Genomic DNA, 24,254 nt, shown 5'->3' with positions numbered 1-24,254 from the left:
ATTTATACCAGGTTTAGCCACAAAAAAAATTGTTTAGGCATGCAATGGTATGTTGTTATCAATCTACAAAAAGCAGTTGCACTTATGCTTATTATGTGATGTTTGTTGACACATGGAACAGCATTGAGTGATTCCATATACATTGTAACCATGTGATTTGTGTAGTCTTAGACAGTACATTTGCTGATCTTTTATGAGGGTAGGTTGTATCACTTCATTATGATTTCTTGATTGAATGTCCCACGCTTTAGTGAAACTGAGGGGTTTGGGATATTAATTTGGGTCTGTCTTTCTGCCAATTTTCTGTCCATTTAGATGGATATCTGTCCGTAACATGTATATCTGGTATCAGTACATACTAGTATACACAGTATGTAGTACATACATGTACTAGTATTTAGTATATACCAGTTCGTCCAGTATTTAGTATATAATAGTAATACTTGGTATTTAGTACATGGGGTAACTTTGCATTGAACATATTATCAGGCTGGTGAGACTTCCCCAGAATAACTCTGCTACATACTGTTCCTTGATTTATGAGTGATTGCTTTTATTGCAGAGGCTTGATATAATATATATATGAAGGTTACCTACACATCTCTATAGGATGGAGAGTCGTAATAGGGACCGATTTAAATCCATACCAGATTTGGAGTGGCTACCTCCGTACTTCCTCACCCCGCAGTCTGCCCCAGGAGGAATCCATCTGAAAAAAGTGGTCTTCATAGGATATACCGATATGTCTGCTGCAGGAAGGTTTGTGTGCTGATTATAATGAGGTCAGGACAATATGGATAGTTTTGAAAAAATTGTTTCTTATGCATTTAAATTGTGATACAGTGCAACCTGTGATTAAGCACCTACTATTGAGTATTGTAAAATCGGCTATTGATGACAGTTTACCTAATTAATGAGTAAAAATGTCAAAATATTGGTGAGATTTAATTATATAAGAAATTGTTCTACCATTACATGGTGAATACAGCAGTGTAAATGTACTATTATTTACAGGGAAATGTTCGCCCCCATTTAATGTTCACTCCTTTTGCCCTTGTTGTCGTTGGGCGAAGTTTTCTCTCTCTTGTCTCTCTTTTAACACAACTGTGTCTTGGCGGATTTAAAAAGGAGCGAAACCGTCAACAGGTGTAGGAAGGCGAAAATAACACCGGGCGAAATTAACCCTGTACACAGTTTTAAGTTAGATTAGAAGACCTTCCATTACATCTCTGCTGAATCTGCTGCTTTAATTTTCCCAAGTGATTTCCAAGTTGTATATGTCAACAGAGGGGGGACCAGGGGTTTGAGATTGGTAAAATATACTTGTGTTTGCCTATTTGTTCGCAGTTTTAGTTGTAAAATAATAAGGTATAGTTCCTAGTATAGGTTGCACACCCCCCACCCCTGGAAAATATTATATTGGGTGAACCCCATAAAAATTTACCGTATATACTCGCCTATAAGTCGGTCCGCCTATAAGTCGGTTGTATTTTTAAGGTTATTTTGTAGGAATTTGCCATTGGCCCGCTTATAAGTCGGTACAAATTTTTGTCAGAATCGGTTGACAATTTCAAGTCAATGCTCTAGTGTTTTTACCTATGTTTCAAAAAATATTTTGAGAAATTAATAATTATGAGGTGCTCAATATCCAAGACTTATCTGTTTGGGGTTTAAACGCAACCCTTGATCTATGATGGGCAATGATTTACCTAACCAATTATGGTCTCCTAATTACCAGTACCTGACACCGTGTTTACTTAGTGGCACACGCCTCACGAAAACTGTTATTGTGGGATTCATTGTATCAACAATAGCTTTTTGAAGAGTCAAGAATGATGATCTAAATTATCTGTTAACAATATTCAATCTTTTATGAAATATATTTCAGCCGGTATACATATGAATATTTCAATATTAAATCAGGTTCGTAATTCAATTTTACCGATAAACAATAGATTAGTTGAATTGAAAGTATTAGTTACGGCCCTGCCATTAGTTACCGGTACATGTGTATGTAAATAATTTTTAACTAGATAAAAATATGTAAATACTTGTACTTTATGGATAATTTTAAAATACATAAACAATACAATATGTCTAGATATTTGGGAACAATAATCATTTGTGTGGTAGTCAGAGTTGTTTTTAAAAAAACCACTATACTTTACTCCGCCCAGAAAAATACCAATCTTCTTAGGACGCGCCTATAAGTCGGACATAGAGTTTTGGACCAAAAATTGACTCCCAAAAATCCGACTTATAGGCGAGTATATACGGTAAGTGATACATGACATGGCTAAAAGGTTTAGCTAAATTCATTCAGACTCCTTCAGCTATATTTTTATTCAATTCACTGCATTGAAAGAGGGATGTTGAACAGGAGAAGATTTTCTCCATTGTTATAATCAATGATGGCATAGCAATATGGAAATGTCAAGAAAACACTGCTTTCAGAGCATTTTCGATCAATGAAAATAACTATCTAGGTATACAGTGTTTTGCACATGCAGCTTTAACACGTCATCTTTTTGACAGTTAAGGCTTGTTTGGACTGAGTATGAGTTAACATGTCATCTTTTTGACAGTCGAGCCTTGTTTGGACTGAGTATGAGTTAACACATCATCTTTTTACAGTTGAGCCTTGTTTGGCCTGAGTATGAGTTAACATGTCATCTTTTTGACAGTCGAGCCTTGTTTGGACTGAGTATGAGTTAACACATCTTTTTGACAGTCGAGCCTTGTTTGGACTGAGTATGAGTTAACACATCATCTTTTTGACAGTCGAGCCTTGTTTGGACTGAGTATGAGTTAACACATCATCTTTTTGACAGTCGAGCCTTGCTTGGACTGAGTATGAGTTAACACGTCATCTTTTTGACAGCCGAGCCTTGTTTGGACTGAGTATGAGTAAGGAGTATGAGACGGTGAAGATCCATGGACTGGAGTCCTTAGAGATGGTGTGTAGGAGGGCGGAGCCTGAGGAGGCCACAGAGAGGAAACTGGAAGCTGTACAAATACTCCATTGTAAATATGAAGAGGTGAGCAGAAACAGCCAGGTATTCTAAAGAGTTCTGTAAGTAGGTAGATTGTCATACTGTAAATAATTACATGGATACAATTAACTAGGTGATACATTCCAAAACTGAGGTTCTGAATCGTTGTTAAGGCTCTATCAGGATGAATTCAACTTTGATCTCAGTGTCTGATTTCACTGGATAATTTCAGAGTACATTCTAACTGAAATCAGACTTGTAAATTCTGCTCTATGACTTTTATCATAGAGGAGTGGAATTTACAAGTCTGATTATAATGTTTCATAGTAAAAAGTGAAACTTAGATAAGATTTGAGCTCTTCCCAGAACCTGGTCTTTACCATTTGTTTTTACATAACTTTATAAGTAGATAATCATAATTCATTATAATCCTCTCGAAATTCACTGTGAAAGGGGCTATAGTAACAGGCCCATTCTTGTGTGGGTCTTGTGTGTGTGTGGAACACTGAGCTTGTGCACTAGACAGGCCACATTTTTGTTTGATTTAATTGGTACTTCACAGGTCGCCTTATTATCAAGAGAATAAGAACACTGTTGATTTTGGGTGATGGTCACTTTGGGACTTCATAGAAAAAGCTTGTAGACACTCTACACGCAACATATTCTGCTTGATAGATTTGATACTTCACACATAGCTTTGTTATCAAATGAGGAAGAAGGTTATTGATTTTGGGGTCAAAAGGTCAAACTTCAAGGTCACAATGGGATTTTATAGAAAAAGCTTGAAGACACTCTACAGTCCACATCTTTTTCTTGATTGATTTGAGACTTTACGTGTAGCTTTTTTATAAAAAAAGAAAGACTCTATTGATTTTTAGATGCAAAGGTCAAGGTCACTACAGTACTTTATAGAAAAAGCTTGTGGACACTCATTATGAGGAGATATGCCCTGCTTTGTGGAGCTCCTATCAAAATTTGCACCTGAAAATAACATTTTATGGAGATTGAAATAGAAGTAGATTAAACTTGCACTTAAACTAAACACAGCGTGCCTGTAAGTGTTTAAAAAATATAATATGTATTTGTGTTGTGTTGCCTTTGCAGTGAAATGAACCCAGCACAAAATTTGTGGTGTGATCCTAAAGTGCCTCTTCAATGCCTACCTATACATGTATATCGACTAATGTTTAATTTCAGAGGTAAGAATTATGAATAACACCATGATCATATACATCATTTTCATGTCAAAATAATTTATATCTTAAGTATGTTACAATATGGGATGTACAAGATAAAAGGGATGTGGGAGAAGGGGGATAGGAAAGGATGGAGAAGGAGGGAGGTGATAAGGAGGGATAGAGGAGGCAGGTGATGAAGAGGGGTGGATAAGGAGAAATGGAGGAGTGAGATGATGAGGAGGGATGGAGGAGTGAGATGAGGAGGAGGGATGGAGGAGTGAGATGAGGAGGAGGGATGCAGGAGGAGGGGGTGATGAGGAGGAGGGATGGAGGAGGAGGAGGGGGTGATGAAGAGGGATGGAAGAGGGGGTGCATGGTTTTTAGCTCACCTGAACCGAAGGTTCAAGTGAGCTATTCTGATCACATTTTGTCCGGCGACCGTCTGTCTGTCTGTCCGTCTGTCTGTAAACTTTTCACATTTTCGACTTCTTCTCCAGAACCACTGGGCCAATTTCAACCTAACTTGGTCAAAAGCATCCTTGGGTGAAGGGCTTTCAAGTTTGTTCAAATGAAGGGCCATGTCCCTTTCAAAGGGGAGATAATCACAAAAATGCAAAAATAGGGTGGGGTCATTTAAAAATCTTCTTCTCAAGAACACTGGGCCAGAAGAGCTGAAATTTACCTGAAAGCTTCCTGACATATTGCAGATTCAAGTTTGTTCAAATCATGGCCCCCGGTGGTAGGATGGGGCCCCAAGTGGGGGATCAAAGTTTTACACACAGATATAAAGGGAAAAACTTTAAAAATCTTCTTCTCAAGAACCATTAAGCCAGAAAAGCTGAGATTTACATGAAAGCTTCCTGACATAGTGCAGATTCAAGTTTGTTCAAATCATGGCCCCCGGGGATAAGATGGGGCCCCAAGGGGGGATCAAAGTTTTACACACAAATATATAGGGAAAAACTTTAAAAATCTTCTTCTCAAGAACCACTAAGCCAGAAAAGCTGATTTTTACATGAAAACTTTCTGACATAGTGCAGATTCAAGTTTGTTCAAATCATGGCCCCCGGGGATAAGATGGGGCCCCAAGGGGGGGGGATCAAAGTTTTACACACAAATATATAGGGAAAAACTTTAAAAAATCTTCTTCTCAAGAACCACTAAGCCTGAAAAGCTGAGATTTACATGAAAGCTTCCTGACATAATGCAGATTCAAGTTTATTCAAATCATGGGCTCCGGGGGTTGGATGGGGCCACAATAGGGGATCAAAGTTTTACATACAAATATATAGGAAAAATCTTCTCAAGAACCACTGAGCCAGAAAAGCTGATTTTTACATGAAAACTTTCTGACATAGTGCAGATTCAAGTTTCTTCAAATCATGGGCTCCGGGGGTAGGATGGGGCCACAAGGGGGATCAAAGTTTTACATACAAATATATAGTTAAAATCTTTTTCTCAATAACCACTGAGTCAGAAAAGCTGATATTTACAAGAAAACTTTCTGACATAGTGCAGATTCAAGTTTGTTCAAATCATGGTCCCTGGGGGGTAGGATGGAACCACAAGGGGGGGGGGGGGGGGTCAAAGTTTTACATACAAAGATAGAAAAAAGCTTTAAAAGAACCATTGGGCCAAAGAAGTTGACATTTACATGAAAGCTTTCTGACATAGTGTAGATTCAAGTTTGCAAAGGGTAGTTTGGGCCATAATAGGGACCAAGGTTTTACATGCAAATATATATGGAAAGTCTTCAGATATGGGCCAAGGTGACTCAGGTGAGCGATGTGGCCCATGGGCCTCTTGTTTCTCTACCCACTGGTGGTGGTACCGGTACCAATTCAATTGGGAAAAATAGTGTCAAAATCGAACAAATGAATTGGGAATTTTTATCAAAATTGGGAAAAATCAACGCTTTTTGGCATTGGGAATGATACTGTTTATCGGTACCAGATATATAAGGAAAAAACCGCTGGGGTGATGAGGAGGGATGGAGAAGGAGGAGGTGATGAAGAGGGGTAGAGAAGGAGGGGGATAAGGAGGAATGAAGGAGTAAGATGCTGAGGAGGGATGAAGGAGTGAGGATGAGGAGGGATGGAAGAGGAGGGGTGTGATGAGGAGGGATGGAGGAGGAGGAGGTGATTAAGAGGGGTGAAGGAGGAGGCAGATGATGAGGAGGGATGGAGGAGTGAGATGATGAGGAGGGATGGAGGAGGGGATGATGAGGGGGGATGGAATGGAAAAAAAGGACAAGAAAGTTAGGAATGAGAGAAAAAAGGATGGGAGAGAAAGAGAAGGGGATGGGTGGAAGTAGACCACTTCTTGTCATTCCCCTCAATAAATGTTCCAGTCATTGTGTACCTGGGTCTAGCATTACTTTTTATAAGGAATATAATGTACATATACTCTATATTGTGACTGTTTGTTGTAGTTTACATTACTGATCTTCAACTGTTTGATACCTGCCTCAGTCTGCCATCATGTGGCTGACAAGATTCTAAGTCTGTGTAAGAGCAGGTTTGTGGTTTTAAACTAGACTAATGTAATTTTATCTTCTATGGAATATGAGTTAATGAATTGTTTAACTTATTTTTTCTTCTTTTATCACTTATAGTAAAGTGGAAAAATTGGTGATTTTATCAACTCAAAAAATATTACAACTGGATGAGTTTGATGATGAAGTAAAGCCTATCTATGAAAATGCATACAACAGTGATCCAGGTATGTTGAAACTACACTAGTGATCTAGGTATGTTGAAATCACAATAGTGATCCAGTTACATGTATGTTGAAACTACTCTAGTGATATTTAAACAATGCAGATTGATTTGTTTTCATTAGTGTAAGTGCTTCATGCAAATTTTCCTACAATTCTAGTGACCATCATCTTCCCTATAACGACAACAGTGATATATTTCATGGGTTATATTTACATTGACATCAACTGACTGTAAAACACACGTTTGGACTATAATATACACATATACAGCCATGTTACACAAAGTTCAGACACTAAATGGAACAGCAAAAACAGCTAGTCACATGAAATTTTGATTGGAGGAAGTCAAAAGTTTTTATATTTTGGGTTCATGTGATAATTTGCTTTAAAATACTTCAGAACATTTGCAATTAGCTTATTGGTTTTGGTTATATTTTATGCTTAAAGTAACAAGCAAATATTTTAGATGAAGGAAAGTTAACATATTTTGTTTTCAATGTTTTGGCAGTTGACACATGGCTTGTCCAGTTCTTGGTTTGGCATTGTGTCAATTATTTATATTTATAGCATCACACATCTAGTGACGTCAAATGCAGTTTTCTTAGAATGTACAGAAAAAAATCTTGTATAGATGTAAATATAGAACTCTTGAAGACCCTATGTTGATACAACTATTCTTCAGAGTTTAATTTTTGAAAATGCTTTTTGAACAGCTTCCCTGTATTTCAGTGACAAAGCATCTACCATTTCCACCAGATACCAAGATAGTGGATCCATTTTTATCAACGTTAATTCAGATGATTCAGGTTTGTTGTGAGATTTCCAGGATTTGAACTGACCATGCTTATTATTATGCACCCTTTCTCAGTTTGTAAGATTTCCTGGGATTTGAACTGACCACGCTTATTATTATGCACCCTCTCGCAGTTTGTAAAATTTCCCGGGAACTGAACTGACCACGTTTATTATTACACACCCTCTCTCAGTTTCCCGGGATCTGAACTGACCACGTTTATTATTACGCACACTCTCTCAGTTTGTAAGATTTCCCGGGAACTGAACTGACCACGTTTATTATTACGCACACTCTCTCAGTTTGTAAGATTTCCCGGGAACTGAACTGACCACACTTATTATTACGCACACTCTCTCAGTTTGTAAGATTTCCTGGGAACTGAACTGACCACACTTATTATTACGCACCCTCTCTCTGTTTGACGTCCATGATTGCACATTTTGTTACACCTTGTTCTTAATATTTTTGTAATTTTCATTTTAATGACATGGAATTTTCTGCTTTATTTGTATTTCTTTATGATGTTTATTAGGCTTGATGTTTTGATTATTTCTAGAAGTCAGAATAGTAAACATTCCATCACCAATTTCCTGCTTTATTCAGATTTCTGTGCGATACATTGTTCATTACGCTTGATAACAACTTGCACCAAGTCTATTTGTCCGTCTTCACTCACTTTCTATCAGGATACCCATCTTTTATTATACTCCCCGCAACAAAGTCATGGGGTGGGGTGGGGGTGGGGGGTTATTATACTGGAATGGGTTGTTCATCTGTCTGTAGACGCAAATGGTTTCCAGGCTCTAAAGCGTTATCCTTTCCACCTACAGTCACCATATCATACATATGGACCACCCATGGGACGAAGATATTCCCTATCGATTTTGGGGTCAAAAGGTCAAAGATTAAGTGCACTGGACATCAAAGTAGCAATATGGTTTCTAGACTCTAAAGCATTATCCTTTCCACCTACAGTCACCATATCATATATATGGACTACCCATGGGATGAAGATGTTCCCTATTGATTTTGGGGTAAAAAACACTCCTAAAGAAGAGAACACCCAAGGTTTTGTCATGCCCTTTCTTTTTTACACTCGGGAAAGAGGTAATTTATATCCAATAACAACACCCTTTGGGAGATTGGGGTAAGCGGGGAGGAGGGGGGGATTCTTCTTAACAAGTTGTTTTCTATGAGGTCGAATAGATTTTGGTCTTTAATAGACATGCGATACTTCACACCTGTAGACACCTGGGAAAACTGTTATGAATGGAAAGTGCAGGATATATAACGATACAATATTTATGTATTTTGTGAAAAAATGGAGGTTTATTGGAAATTAATCCAGAAAAAAAAGTAAAACCCCTGTGAGATTTGAATTAACAGTCTACAGATCAGTGACCACATGTTAACCTACTGAACTATCTGGCTTGTCAAGGAATATACTGATATTTACTTTTCATTATTTGCTCTGAAGGAAGTTGGCCATTATGATGATGTATTATTCATCTTTAATGATTCCTGTTGATTTTATATAACACATGATAACGTTTTTGTTTTGGGATATACATGTCTCACTAGGGCAATACTCCAGGCTAAATTTATGTTCTGAACCTAAATGATATATTTATACATCACATAGTACTTCAGTCATATGAAACCTTTGTATGCATTTTCATTTCATATATTTACAGTTTGAGGATCTTCCCTGCCACATTTTCACATCTCCTGCTCATAAAGCAGTTCCTGGTCCAGCCAATGATTATGATGGATCTTTTCAGGTATTTACAAGGGGGACAACTCTATCAGTTTACATTGACTTTAGCATATTGCTAATAATGTAGTGTTATTCTATAATTGATGGATAGATAATTATATATTTTTGAATTAGTGCATAGCATATACAAGTATCTTTTCTGAAATATAAGTTTCATCATGATGGTGGAATTTGTAATTATTACTTGTATTTGTTTTAATAATTTTTATTCGAACAGGAATGTCAAAACAAATCATCTCCAAGGACTAGGTGCTATAACAGCCATTTCTGGCCCTAAAATTTACATTCTTTTGCAATTTCCATCTTGAAAAACTTTTAAAAAATAGTCATTTTATCTGAAACTGCTTCCAAATTTGAAATATGACACCACAAAGTTGTAGATCTATGTTTTATATTTTCCTCTAAATTGTCAAGTGTCTGCTATTCAGGCAGTTTTACCCCAGGAAATCATTGACAGCATGTAGCACCCATATATATATTTCTAACATTTTATAAGATACAAAAATGAGCATATATAATTTTCATTGTAGTAAATTCCTTGCATGCACATTTTCAGAAGCCAAGTAGCTTGCGAATTTCAGTCATTCAAAAGAAATGCTGCACACACTAAATGCATGATACCTTTATACTTTATCAGTTTTGTATATCTCACCTATTTAAAAAGTAAGTACAACACTTCAACAGCCTTCAAAAACCCTCATAAAACTAAAAAATTCTAAAGCATTTTAGACGGAAAACCAGACCCTCTTTTATTTCATTAACAGATAATATCCAATAGTTCCACTTAATTCATTGGCTCTGATATCTACCGTTTATTTGGAGTACATAGCATCAAGTGACACAATTTCTTAATTACACTTTATACTCAAATTTTGTTTAAGTGGCGACATCTTCGCTAGCCCGGGGTTTACGACCCAGCGGAGTGGATTGTAAACGGCTAGTGAAGATGTTAATGTACTGAAAAGATAAATATATGGCATGAATATAAACTTTATCCAATCCTGCACTTTTTGTTTTCTATAACTGTGAAAAATAGTAAGTTTTAGTCAAAACACTGAAAATGGCAGCAAGACATCATGATTATGATGTCATTCCTCCCAGGTTATATCATCTTGATCAAATTGAAAGTTAACGACAAAGTTGTATTGAGACTCTTGCACAAAATACTCGCAATGTTGAAACAAAAGCACAGAAGTCCATTCTGGTGGGCAAATCAAGTCCTTATCAGATGTAATTTTTTATACAAATAATTCTGTTAATAGTTACCAGTATCTAAATATAACAATCTGAATTAGACTTGAATTGGTTTTCTTTTTCTTCTTCTTTCCAACAGGCTATTACTCAATTTCATGCAGTATTAAAGAAATGGTCCAGACTGCATTTTGATGAAGAATTCAGTCAATCTCTGGTGAATATATAATTATGTATTATACTGTATGTATGTATAGATTGAGTTATAGATAATCAACAAGACTCTGTCTAGAACAAGGCTTTGCTTGGTCTTTCTTTTTTTTCGGAGGTGGAATTTCCCTATCCCATACAAGTAAATAATAAAAGGTTATTGATTTTTCTCATATTCCTTCTACAGTTTAGTCGATTTATATAAGATCTGCATGATAATGTAAGATTATCAAAATATTCGTTTGAACTTACATGCAAGAGTAAGCTTAACAGACTGCATACCCAAAAATTGGTTTACATCAAAATATGTAAACAAATAAACCCCAAAGACTGTCCCTAGAAAAGCAACATCAAATTGTTTGAAGATAACAATACATTGAAGTGTAGAAAATTTATGTTATACTTGTAGTCAATGTTGTGTATTTACTTTAATGCTTTATTAAATGAGGATTGCAAACAGTCCAAAGGCCAGGAATATGCTCTCCTGTAGTGTATTAGTGCAAGACAAAAAAAATTCTCTCCCAATCGCAGTTGTGATACAAACATTACCCATGTGAAAGAGTCATGTGAGATTTCCTGTCTTGCACTGCTTCAATGTCACTGATTATGATGTCATTTATTCAACAAGTACAATATTTTGCATCATATTCTTCAGGGGGACAGCCTTAGGGTATTGTAGTTTGCACATAAAGTATATAAACCATTTTCAGGTATGCTCTTCCGACTGTCTATTTAGTTCTTGTATTTAAGTTCAAATGAGATTTTGAATCTTCTCAAAGCTCCTGAATGAATGCACTTGCAGTCTTACAGACATATGGGTCATAATAAATTTTTTCTTCTGCAATTTCAGACCTACAGAGACCCTGGATCTGATTCAGAAATGATGTATGTGTGAAGCATGCCTTACCATGTTTAAGACTTTTAAAGAGTGAAAATTGTCACCATTGTGAATAGTTTGGTACTGACATGTACATAGAGACTGTATTGAATTTTAACAATATTTATGCATATGAAATGAAATACACAGTTTTAAAAAAACATTTATTCATATTGTCTGCACATATTTTTAAAAAAAAAAGAGAAGTCATTTTGAACACAATCAATAGGACACATCAGGATGAATGCCTACAGCTTGTGAAACATTCCTGTCTTAGTTCAAATTCTGTCTTCACAATGCCAAGTAGAGCAGGAGTGATGGAGTCCATTCAAGTGATGAGAAGTCGGTAATGATGCTGGCAAAATCTTCCTCACTACCTTTTGGTCTGCAAAATGATTTTGTTATTGTAGACGTTTTCAAACAGTCCAAAACTATTACAAATATCTATCCAACTTCAATATGGTGAAAGTGAATTTTTTAAAACAATATTTTCTAATGTTTGAAAAACAAATTTAAAGCTTTACAAAAGTTAGAAATGATCTGTTTTGAGCTTCACAAAAGTTAGAAATGATATGTTTTGAGCTTCACAAAAGTTAAAAATGAACTGATTTGAGCTTTACTAAAGTTGATCTGTTTTGCTTTAGGTGAAGCAAACGTCCAAATAGCAATACCTGTTTCATACGCCGGTTTCGAGATACGTTCGAGTTATTTCCCTTTGAAGAACTCTCGTACATAGTAATGCGCGAAACAACTTGTTTACATGCGGGAGTGGGACGAATATTCATCACTGCTTAAGTGAATGTACTCAGTAAGTCTCTCATATGCTGTTTCATCGCCCGAATTCAACTGATACACAAACTAATTAAGTGATAAGTATTCAGGGAGTAATTAAATACATGGAATTCTTATCATATCACGCAATTTTGTTGGTCGTAGGTATCATATCAAGGATATTACTTTCAAATTTGACATTGTTTTTATGTTTCTGCATTTGTAAAACATTTCTTTCAATAGTATTTTGTATTTCCAACATTTAAATATTTAAAGAGAAGCCGCTTTTAATACATTTTATCGTCTTCCTCACTGACAGTAGGTTCACTCTGTCTCACTTAGGCCCTCAAAGTTCTACTAAATGTACCTCCTACACAAGAGAGCTCTTATCTCGAAACTGGCGTATTCAATGGAGTATATGAGAATTCATGTCACAAAAATGGTAGATTTTCAATATATTTATTCCAAAAAATGTAGAAATAGAGGGTTTTGTCAGCAGAGTTTTGAATATCTGATGTAGTCCACAAGAGTTAACCATCACTGTTTTGTAGTACATATATAATATGTAAAATGGCACAAATAGTTATATGAAAATAGTGGCAGTAATATGATACAGACCTATAATTTTCAAAGTAGTATTATCCAAAAACTAACATATTGTGAAGAAAAGAGAATTTCAAGATATCCTTTAAGATTATGAAATTACAATAAAAATACCATAATGTTTAAAATATTAATTATATCTATTGTGCACATTACGTTTGAGCCTGAATGAATGTTTCTTGTCTTGAGGTGTATTCAATATATCATAATAAACAACTGATCATATGTAAAATACACTTGAATCCATTGTTATACATTTAATTATTTTTATGTTTCCTCATTAAAACCAATGACTACTGTTTGGAAAAACTTGAAAATGCACTAAATTCCTGTAATGATTGAAAAAAACAATGAATGTGGACAATTTTCAGATGTTACTATATTATTTTAAGTGGCATCATAGTACATAATATATATGGTATGCATGCAAGATTAGACTTGCACATATCATATTTTCTATCTTGTGTTTGAAAAATGACCATACACTAGATTTTGGAGGCATGATATCTGTGTTTGATCCCTTTTTACAGATGACACTTTAAGAACAAAGACGAAATCACAAAACCATTTTCACCTTGGCTTTTTTCTGATCCAGAATTGTCACTTCTTTCTCCAATTCCACACAAGCTCGCTCTATCTCGTAATTTTTGCTGACAAGTCCTACCCAACTGCAGTGAAAGATTGTTATTGTAGTGCATATTAAACTTTGTACATCAAAAAGCATCATAGCACATCATCTTTATAGCAAAGAGTTTGTTAATCATTGGTCATTAAAAACTATACAATCATTTAAAAGTTTTGAGAGGAGAGATAGATTCTGAAGGTTTCATAGTCATATAAAAAGAATATTAAAAGTACCGTATAATTGGAATTTTTTAGTGAGACACAAATTTAGCGATTTTTCCATAAAAATGGGTGTATATATTTAGCGAGAACTAATTTTATAAGCTATAATTCCAGGAAAGACAACTATTATCTCTGATATGGAATAAAGTGTTAGTGATATTCAATTTTAGCAATCTCATCACTCTCACTAATAATGCCAAAATTAAATCCTCGCTAATATACGGTACTTGACACAACAAGAATTTGTCATTTTCTCTGGACAGAAACCAGAGCTACATGTAAACAGTACCTATCTTCCAGCTCCTTTAGCTTATTTCCAGCCTCAGTCTGTTCACTTTTTCTCCTCCAGTTTATTTCTTGGATGTGTTTTCTGCAAAGAGAGAATTCGGATACTATACTACATATACTGGTGCCATCTGCCTGGAAACAATACAGGGGTATTCAGAACCACCAGCTATTCAGAATAGTGTAATGTACCAAAACTAACAACCACTGAAAAGGGAGGCAAGTCTGATTCTGAATTTGGAACCAATGTCAGCATAATTCCACCTGACTTAGCTGTGCCCTATACAGTTGTTTTCAAAAAGCCAATCCACTATGTTACACTGGTTGTTTAATTTTCACACTTTTGATATTCATCAAAAACTGTATCTTTTATACACCAGAGATGCTTCATGTAACAAGCATTTGTAAGTATACATGTCCCCTACTGGTCGTAAGTCAAGTTATTTGCATATTCTGCATGTGGTTGTAACACTTTTTTCATTTTCATTAATCTTAATATTCAAAACATGTTAAGGATATCTGCAAACAAAGATGTCTTTATCGTAACATCAAACAACTCTTTATCTTCTCCTCAGCCTCGAGTTTTGTTGCTGCATTAGGAACTTCACTGGATCGTCCTCCAGTATTCTGTACAATGAAGCATATAAAGATCCGCATTTTCAATTCTACCCATGAATGTCTTCATTCACAACTTTCTACCTGCATTTGTGTCTCCACGTGATGTCAAGATCTCTTGTGTGTTTAAAAAAAAATATTTTTGGAGAATCAGGTAGTCTAGCTTAAAAAAATTTAATACCAGAAAATATCAGAATTTCAACCTCTTGTAATAACTGTATTGATGCGATAAACCAAACAAAGTGGATAACTAGTACATGTCTTGAATTACATAGAAATAAATGCATATAATATTACACTGTACAGAATACGAATCATTAACCCAATGATTAAATTTTTCAGCATTCACATCTGGTATTATGTAATGCATACTGTATGTTTTACCCACCTGAGATTGAGACACTGTATGTTTTACCCACCTGAGATTGAGATACTGTATGTTTTACACACCTGAGATTGAAATATTGTATGTTTTACCCACCTGAGATTGAGATACTGTATATTTTACACACCTGAGATTGAGATACTGTATATTTTACACACCTGAGATTGAGATACTGTACGTTTTACACACCTGAGATTGAAATACTGTATGTTTTACACACCTGAGATTGAGATACTGTATGTTTTACCCACCTGAGATTGAGATACTGTATGTTTTACACACCTGAGATTGAGATACTGTATATTTTACACACCTGAGATTGAGATACTGTATGTTTTACCCACCTGAGATTGAGATACTGTATGTTTTACCCACCTGAGATTGAGATACTGTATGTTTACCCACTTGAGATTGAGATACTGTATGTTTACCCACTTGAGATTGAGATACTGTATGTTTTACACACCTGAGATTGATGTACTGTATATTTTACACACCTGAGATTGAGATACTGTATGTTTTACCCACCTAAGATCTTGTAAGTGTTTTTGTGCATTCTCCATCATCTGCACAAGGATGGAATTGTACTGTTTCCAGGCATTTGAGCCATTGTCTGCCATTAACTCCAAATTCAGTATTCTGTGAAAATAGAGGTTTTTTTGTTTTATGAGCATGCCTTCCCATTTTAAGTTAGTCCAAACATTATATTGGGCATATGTTAACAAAGTTTAAATCGTACAGATATTGATTATATATGATGTTTAAAAAAATACCCCCAATAACTATTGTCAGAGATACACATACATGTACATTGAGAAGGGTTATGATAAAAATTTGTGATGCTTAGTTTTTATGCAAGAGTCTCACTTCAGAGCCTGATGTTTTTATGCAAGAGTCTCACCTCAGAGCCTGATGTTTTTATGTAAGTCTCACCTCAGAGCCTGATGTTTTTATGTAAGTCTCACCTCAGAGCCTGATGTTTTTATGTAAGTCTCACCTCAGAGCCTGATGCTCCAACTGAGCCTGAGAATTATCCACACATTCCGTCCATGCTGATATGTCTGTCATTTTACCAGCTGAGGGCTGCGGCAATTCATACCTATACAAGGGTAGACAAATTGTATTGTGTATACACAAAAGTAAGAATTTGTAAGAAATCAATAGACATGCCATAGACATTGGACTTCAGCAAAATTAAAGAATGAAACAATCCCATTCTGATAGTATATTTGGCATGACAAATTAAAATGACTGATTTGTCAAGAAATAGTATTACAGAAACAGGTTACTTCTGTTACTGTCGTACTGTTTGAATATATTAAGTTTTTTTCTTGAAATAAATATTTCTTTAAATATTTTCCCTAGTGTAATGTTGGTCAAGAAACGACTTTTCAATTCTTGATGATGCACATTGTGCATTATAGTGTCCAGGACGCAAACAGCCTGATGTGTGGAGTGATGTAGAGGTCAAACAATGGGTGTCCAATAGTGGTGTGCAATACTAACGGTTCAGTGGTATCTTGCAATAATTTGCAACAACAATTCATTTTTAGCCGAGTTGCAACGAAGTTGAACTCAGCTATTGGTTTGGTGATTCGGGTGGGCGGTTGGGCGTCAACAATTGGTTTCCGGATGATAACTCGATAAGTTTACAATCTAATCCAATGAAACTTTGATATATTGTTGGATACCAGGTAAGGAAGACCCCTATTGATTTTGGAGAAAAAAGGTCAAAGGTCAAGGTCACAGTGACCGAATATAGAATGAAAATTTCAGAAATATTTGGTTTCCGGATGATAACTCAGAAAGTTTAAATCCGAATCAAATGATACTTAAAGATATTGTTACGTACCAGGTAAGGAAGACCCCTATTGATTTTGGAGAAAATAGGTCAAAGGTCAAGGTCATAGTGACTGAAAAGAGATTTAAAATTACAAAAATATTGGTTTCCGGAGGATAACTCGAAATTTTTTAATTTGAATCAAATGAAACTTGGATATTTTGTTGAATACCAGCAAAGCAAGGCCGCTATTGATTTTGGAGAACAAAGGTCAAGGTCACAGTGACCGAAAATAGATTGAAAATTTCAGACAAATATGGTTTCTGGAAAGTAACTCGAAAAGTTTAAAACTGAAATTAGTTCTTCACAATTATAAATATGCCACATCATTCCTGACTTTACAATGTATCCCATGCAACTCGGCTTAATGTAAATTTATTTTATTATACGTAAATAATCAATGAAAAGAGAATCTTGATTGGTTGAGAAGGTCACATGACCGTCATGTTTGCCCTGCAACAAATCATCTTGTTCCCAGCTATGTGGTTTAGAGTGATGTCACAATACATCAGAATCATATCCGTAAGTAAATTAAATTGTACTTCGTAAGGCGCAAAAGGAATGCAGGGTCGGATTACAAGTTCCTGATACACAATTTAATGACATTATTTTGGTGATACAGATGCAGAGATCAGCAGGGAAAAAGAATTGGTTATCATATTACTCTATTCCGTTCCTTGAACATTCTAAAACTTTGATGGTGCTACTGCTAGAGTGAGCTCAGCTAAATATAAATGAGCGTATCCAGGATTTTTTGGTTTGCTATTTCAGTCGCTTTGCTAGTGGTGTTCCAATCATTGATTATAATCAAAAATCAGTCGATTGTTGGCAAATTCTAAGCACTTGATTAATAGATTATGATAATTTTATTCCAATTAATCGGTTTTTAGATTTTGTTTTCTCGATGATTGTAGTTTTTGAAGAATATTCTTGCCGTGTACTGTTAAGCTAAGAGTTTTATCATAATGGCAGCGCACATGGAAACAAAAGTATTCATACCCAAGGAGTAAAGCATGTTTGCATGGTCAGATAGACATACTTTGATTCAGGCACATAAATGAAGAACCATCCATCAAAGAGAATCTTAATACGAGCAAAGCCATGTGCGAATTATGACATCATGTTGACAAACCTTTTCATACTCAACATCTCCATCGGCAGACGAGCAAGCATTCTTTCGTTTTCATTTTTCATTATTTCAGTCTACAAAGGAATAAAGTAAAATGGTATAAGTATTACATAATAACTGTAATACCCTTATACAAAGTTCATAAAAATGTACTAAATGTGTATCACAGGGGATCGACTAGTCCAACATTATGACGTTTTTTAAATTGATAACATTTTTACCTGGTGTTGATTCAAAGCGTTAGCCAGTGATATTAAAGGTTCTTGATGATTATCATTTGATATATCGGACGTACCCAATACATGTATATAACTTTATAAAGTTGAAAATTTCCATAAAATGTGATCAATTCAGTATTTCAACTGATGTTGAAACAAAGGTATAAATATTATTTGTTGATGAGTCTTGATTAATGAAATAAATTAATTAGGATTCAGGCAACATAGTGTATTCCCTAGACTTTGGACAAAATGTTGCCCACATGCTTCAGCCTCACGAAACATTATGTCTTCAGGACCATCAGATCATAAATTGCCCTCACTTCCAGCCAATAATTAAAATATAATGTGCAATTTAAAATATAATATGCAATATCAAGCATTGTTTTTATTGAAATTTTTCTGAGAAATAAATACCAATTTACGAGAAAATATATCAGAATAAATACAAACCTCAAAGGCATTATAATTTGGGGCTGGTAAATATTCCAGGTAGTTTTTCGTTGGTCTGTATCTTCTTGTTTCCTCTTCCACTAATGACAAAGCCTTTCAACAGAATGCATAGTTTAGAGATTTTAAATATTGTGTCAGTGAGACGTCCGCGAGCACAGAGAAATGTGTGACAATCTTGGTGAGAATTGGATTGTGTGATATTACTGACCAGGGGTCAAAATTAACATATATGCATATGCCCGTCAGTCTGTGACTAGTTTAAAGTCTGGCGGACTGACTGACATTTGTTTTCGTCAGTCCCATGAAACTGGTAAATTTTCTAAAATGTCTTTTTGGAAAACCTACTTATCAAATTTTTAAACATGCATTTGGCATGTAGATATCACACGAACCAGGCCAGGTTAGTAAATATTAATCTCACATAAGTGTTAAAACATTGTCTGAGGCATATTGAGTTCAATTCCATAATCTAATTTTAATGACATTAACGAAATATGTTCATTATTTTATTAAAAAGAAGGGATGAAATTGAAAGTACCATAAATATAAATAAAGCTGGTATATTTAATAGGCTAGCGTTATAAATCATGTAGTTTGAAATTTTTGTTTGCATTCAACTTTAATAGTACTCTGGACTCCAGAAAATCTCTGGGATTTTTAAAAAACCGTAAATTTAAATAAAACTCTAATCATCATGTATTTTCATTTGATCTGTATAATGAAATGAATTAGAATTCCCTCCATGACCGAAGAAAAATATTCTGTTAGATCAATCAGGTTACCTTATTTAACAAAGAAATAATTAGATTATATACTTACTGCTTCCCTCACTCCTGGTTCATCGTAACCACGATCAAAATACGGTAACGCATCTACAACAACTTCGCCGGCCATCTCTGTTTTTAAATTATTAGATAATGCGTTCGTGGTATTATTCGTATAATTTCACCATCTCAATGAATATTCTTCGGATCGTATTTGGTAAAAATGAATTGTAGTACATGTATATTTAAAAAATGAATTTCATTTTTAAAAATACATGCCTTCATTCATTTACAAAAATGAAATTCATTTTTTATATTTACAGTTTATTTTCATGAATTGATTGATTACTCATTTTAATCTATTTTGTAAGTCTGACAATTATAGAATATGACTTAGAATGTATCAAAAAGATTTTCTTGAAAATTCTCACACAATTTTGTAAATTTCTACAAATGAAGGGGATTTTTTATCTGTGGAAGGGGAAATATCCATTTGTTGCCAAAGGGGAAAGGTACCGTTTACCGGTAGTAAAAACAACCTAGATAAATCCCTGGAAGCCATTAAAATAATAAGGTTTATGAAGACAAAAACATTGGAAATGATATACAAATATGTCACATAGACATGGAAGTTATCGGCATGGAAATTTGAAAAATTAAGTGAAAACTTATTGGCATTTTTTCGGGGGGAGGGGGTATATTAAATTCCAAGCCATTAAAATAATAAGGCTTATGAAGACAAAAACATTGGAAATGATATACAAATATGTCACATAGACATGGAAGTTATCGGCATGGAAATTTGAAAAATTAAGTGAAAACTTATTGGCATTTTTTCTGAAATTAATTTCTGTGCTGAAATATTAAAATGGACAACTTTTCATTAGATCTTTCTTTTTTTAGACAAGAATGTATAACCAATAACCAGGGGCGAATGCAGATATCAGTTTAGGGGGGGGGGTACCAATCACCAAAGGCAAGGGGTCTGGGGGGCACCTTTAATAGGCCCCAGTGAGTCCAGGGCAAAATCCTTATGGGGCCCGGGGGTGAAGCTTGTTATATTTCTTCTCTTCCCATTTCAAGACAATAGCGAAAATAAAAGGAGGTCAAAATTTCCCCATAATGCAATATTTAATAATTTAAAAAGATATTCAAGGGTCGATCCACAATGACAAAGACATTTTCAAATGAATATTTTGTACATGAATATAAAAAATCAACGAAACAAACAATCAAAAACCCCAAGGAAACGAATCCCCACCAGGGCACGAAATTTCTAACATAAAACTATCTAATATATATTGAACGCAATCTCTCACCAGAGGGCGTTACGCTAAGCTCCACAACTTGAAAGTGAAGCTTGTGTAGCGCGCCCTCTGGTGAGAGAATGATATTGAACGGTGCCTTTGGTAACCGGAAGTGTATATTTTGGGGAAAGAGGTTTCAGTATACTAAATTCATACGCTAAAAAGGTAAATGTTGTAATGCAATATGTTACATCCTTTTTTCATTTCAACTTGGTATTGTCCATCTTTTCATTAAAAACTTTTTATATTATATTATGTTTTGTCATCGAATTATTGCAATTTAGGGGATAAAATTCTTACTTACTGTAAACGGAAGTTGGAAGGACACTAACATTGTGGCTGTGTTGTTAGACCTTGTAAGTTGACATATTTCAGGTGCCCGGACAAGTACATTTGGGTGCTAAAATCTTATTTATTTACTCAGTTAACGGAAAGAGATATACTGTTGTAATATGTAAAAGTGTGTATAACTATTCCAGATTTGTTTTACACCACATAGCATTGAGGTAATTTGAAATGGCGCGGTTGGTAGCCGTGTGCAGAGCTGATGACTACCAATTTGATAGGCGACAGCTACCGTTGGTCGTTGATGACAACCTGAAGGTGTGTATTAGATATTATATATTTCACATATGCAGTATATGAATTGTATATAATGATATTTTTTTCTCAGAGTACATGTTTGCAAGATCTATGAACATTTAGGAATGACCCTTTCCTGGACTTGGAAGATCAAATTATGATATCATAATGTGTACTTTTAATGCTCGTTTTGCATGGTCTGCTTTTAGATGTACAGGAAAATACAAATGCCAAGAGAGTATTTATGTTTATAGAAGGGGTCTATTCATTTCCCATCTCTAATATGTTGTACGGTGTGACCGTTGAGACGAGCGAAGCCCATTAACATCTTGCAACACGACTTTTATCCGCCTCTTCATTTAACACGGGAAATATAATGCGCTTGATGTAAACAGTTACAAATTGTGACTTCATATTAGCTGCAATGTTTTTTTTTCTTCTTCTCTCAAACCAAACAAAAACAAAATGTTTGAAGCAATGAGAAAGCTTGTCTGGAATTTAATAACGTTTATGGTACTTTCAAACAATCTAATTATTTTAATTACGGGTTTGTCAATGAAGTATACCGCAGTGACGTCGACATTTTTTCGGAAGCATTATGGGTGATACTCATCTTTTTTCAGCTGATGAAGAGCAATCACGTGACTCATATGTGTAATCATTGGAGCGAGCTCGTCGCTTCGCTCGCTATTAATGGTCCAGAATAATATCACCAGTATATCTCCAGGGTCCAGCCTCTACTTGCTATTTGAGAAGTAGATGAGGAGATCCACTGGAGATCTCCAAACTGCAAACAAGCAAATTAGGATCACTTGTGTAGATATCCATGCGACCAAACAAATATAGTTCATTATACTGAAGGCAGTGAAAGCGAAATGTCGTCGGACCGACGGACATGTCCGGTAATTTGACTCTCGGTCCGGTAAACTTCGTTATATTTTTGGTCCGAATGTCCGGTGACTTTCCAGCAACGGTTTCGAAAACTACGCAGCATTTTCCCCCTTATATAACTGGTACCGATAAACAGTACCATTTCCAATGCCAAAAACCGTTGATTTTTCCCAATTTTGAGACTAAGAGTTCCCAATTCACTTGCCGAAAAATAGACCGCTGAAATCGTAATTTTCTTAGTCTGAAACGTTGTACGAGTTAACTAAAATGTTCCCTTCATGTATTAAATCGAAAGTACAGATCATGGCAGTGTGTTTTGTACGATGATTCCTTATGTTTCACAACAACAAATATTACCGTAAAAAAAATTGTAAAGAGATGAATACTTCTTGTTTTGTTGTATTTTTTCTTTTCTTTTAGCTGAAATCATTTGCCTATACATTGGTAGAAAATTCCCAATTTGTTCGATTTTGATGCTATTTTTCCCAATTGAATGGGTACCGGTACCAGTGGATAGAGAAAAAAATCGCTGCTACGTTTCGACTTCCAGTTCCATTTATAAAAGAAAAACATACAAAAACGGCAATATGTTCCAATTAAAATGGAACAGTAATGCAGTCCACAGTAAACCTTTAAAACGAAAATCCAATGACCAGGAGGCTCAAAGTCTTTCATGTTTTAATATAAAAATAATACTATTTTTTTTCGGTCTGGTAAAATGTGATTCGGTCAGGTAATGTTCCTGTGTTTACCAGACCGAATGTCCTGTAAAACATTTCAACATTTCGCGATCACTGTGAAGGTTTAAGATAAATGTATTGTGATCTATATTGACTTAGGCATTATGGTGGTGGTGGTATTCTTTAACAAATGGGATGCAAAATTGCTCAGTTCTCTCAAGTTTAAGAGATCCACCATAAAATATTATTTGACATTAAAAGTCTACAACTGAAAAACTCTCACATGTATGTAAAGACATACAGATGCATTTTAAAAACATATATTTCAGAATAAATCATCTCCATTAAGGATGAAATTATTACATGTGCATATTGTGACAGTTCTCAGGGTTGTCACTAACACAAGAATCTGCATCTTAGACACAGAAAAAACATGCAAAATGAAGAATGTTTTGCCACTTGCAGTTATTTGGTACTCTTATTTCTTTCCATTTATTTGTTTGTTTTACAAATCAGGATCTATATTAAAATATAATAAAAGTTTGTCTTCTGGTAGCCATTTTTATTGGAATCGAAAGTAGCGAAGTTTTTAAACTTGGTAGGTTTTTCAGATTGTCAGCAAACAAAACTAGTACGCATCTATTTTATCACAATAATAATTTGATTAAAATGCCATTCAATGTTGAATAGGGTTATTGTGATGATGGAGATTCAGGGAAATAATTCTGTTGGCATGGACAATTGGACGTCCGATGCCAAGCCACGAATGATTAAAAATAAATCTTTAAAATTTACATGTTTTATACTGCTTCCAGTTTAATTGTCTTATATAAAGAAGACTCATTAGATATTCATGGGACTCATCAAATTTTCGTGGGACTCATCAAATTTTCATGGGACTCAACCTGTTTATAAACCACAAGTCCGGGACTCGTCTTCAATGTGACAACCCCGAGTTCTTCCCTAACTGTAACATCAAGAAACTGTGAAAAACAGTAAAAACACATACAAATTCCAACTATTAGCAAGGTTTTTGTTCTGGAATGTTTAAAAATTACAGCCACTATGAATTAGAGAGATAAGCCACCAATCATCTTCGCAAGCTAAGCTTCTGATTTGTTTAATCTCATCTCTCCATTGGCAG

The 24,254-nt window shown here is 35.0% G+C and overlaps 3 protein-coding genes across 7 annotated transcripts in view; 2 read left to right on the top strand and 1 right to left on the bottom strand.

Moving 5' to 3' along the window:
* The first annotated feature begins 50 nt into the window (after positions 1-50).
* Positions 51-11,908, top strand: LOC125681297 (uncharacterized). Its single transcript, XM_048921326.2, has 9 exons — positions 51-199; positions 563-759; positions 2,882-3,038; positions 6,603-6,688; positions 6,786-6,892; positions 7,620-7,696; positions 9,381-9,467; positions 10,797-10,871; positions 11,715-11,908. The coding sequence occupies exons 2-9, from the start codon at positions 611-613 to the stop codon at positions 11,757-11,759; spliced, it is 783 nt and encodes a 260-aa protein (XP_048777283.1). The 5' UTR covers positions 51-199; positions 563-610; the 3' UTR covers positions 11,760-11,908.
* On the bottom strand, positions 11,892-19,828 carry LOC125681284 (pre-mRNA-splicing factor SPF27-like). 2 transcript variants are annotated; one of them, XM_056160639.1, is made up of 8 exons: positions 19,706-19,828; positions 18,887-18,979; positions 18,219-18,289; positions 16,244-16,345; positions 15,775-15,885; positions 14,251-14,331; positions 13,690-13,783; positions 11,892-12,126 (listed from the first exon to the last, which is right to left on the bottom strand). In XM_056160639.1, exons 1-8 carry the CDS (start codon positions 19,778-19,780, stop codon positions 12,115-12,117), a joined length of 639 nt encoding a protein of 212 aa, XP_056016614.1. In that variant the 5' UTR covers positions 19,781-19,828; the 3' UTR covers positions 11,892-12,114. The 2 variants fall into 2 exon arrangements, with proteins under 2 accessions (XP_056016614.1, XP_056016610.1); XM_056160635.1 differs by having other exon boundaries at positions 11,892-13,783.
* A 1,168-nt stretch (positions 19,829-20,996) lies between these two features.
* The window catches only part of LOC125681212 (gametogenetin-binding protein 2-like), a 17,625-nt gene continuing 14,367 nt past the window's right edge, over positions 20,997-24,254 (top strand). The window contains exons 1-3 of one of the 4 annotated variants that reach the window (XM_056160606.1): positions 21,040-21,122; positions 21,242-21,313; positions 21,437-21,560. In XM_056160606.1, the coding sequence (XP_056016581.1) occupies positions 21,474-21,560 (87 nt within the window). In that variant the 5' untranslated portion in view covers positions 21,040-21,122; positions 21,242-21,313; positions 21,437-21,473. The other 3 variants (XM_048921209.2, XM_048921200.2, XM_056160613.1) reach the window with 3 other exon arrangements.

This window comes from Ostrea edulis, chromosome 1, assembly GCF_947568905.1.
Source record: "Ostrea edulis chromosome 1, xbOstEdul1.1, whole genome shotgun sequence".
Classification (NCBI taxonomy): Eukaryota; Metazoa; Mollusca; class Bivalvia; order Ostreida; family Ostreidae; genus Ostrea; species Ostrea edulis.
The sequence above is the reverse complement of the archived record's forward strand: the minus strand, read 5'-3'. Positions and strand labels throughout refer to the sequence as shown.

Coding starts and splice junctions, on each gene's coding strand:
- LOC125681297 (XM_048921326.2), top strand. CDS start 611: ATGGAGAGTCGTAATAGGGACCGATTTAAATCCATACCAGATTTGGAG. Junction 3,039..6,602: donor TCCATTGTAAATATGAAGAG/GTGAGCAGAAAC, acceptor TGTTTGTTGTAG/TTTACATTACTGATCTTCAA. Junction 7,697..9,380: donor CGTTAATTCAGATGATTCAG/GTTTGTTGTGAG, acceptor ATATATTTACAG/TTTGAGGATCTTCCCTGCCA.
- LOC125681284 (XM_056160635.1), bottom strand. CDS start 19,780: ATGGCCGGCGAAGTTGTTGTAGATGCGTTACCGTATTTTGATCGTGGT. Junction 18,290..18,886: donor CAAATTATAATGCCTTTGAG/GTTTGTATTTAT, acceptor ATTCCTTTGTAG/ACTGAAATAATGAAAAATGA. Junction 13,784..14,250: donor CTAAAGGAGCTGGAAGATAG/GTACTGTTTACA, acceptor CTTTCACTGCAG/TTGGGTAGGACTTGTCAGCA.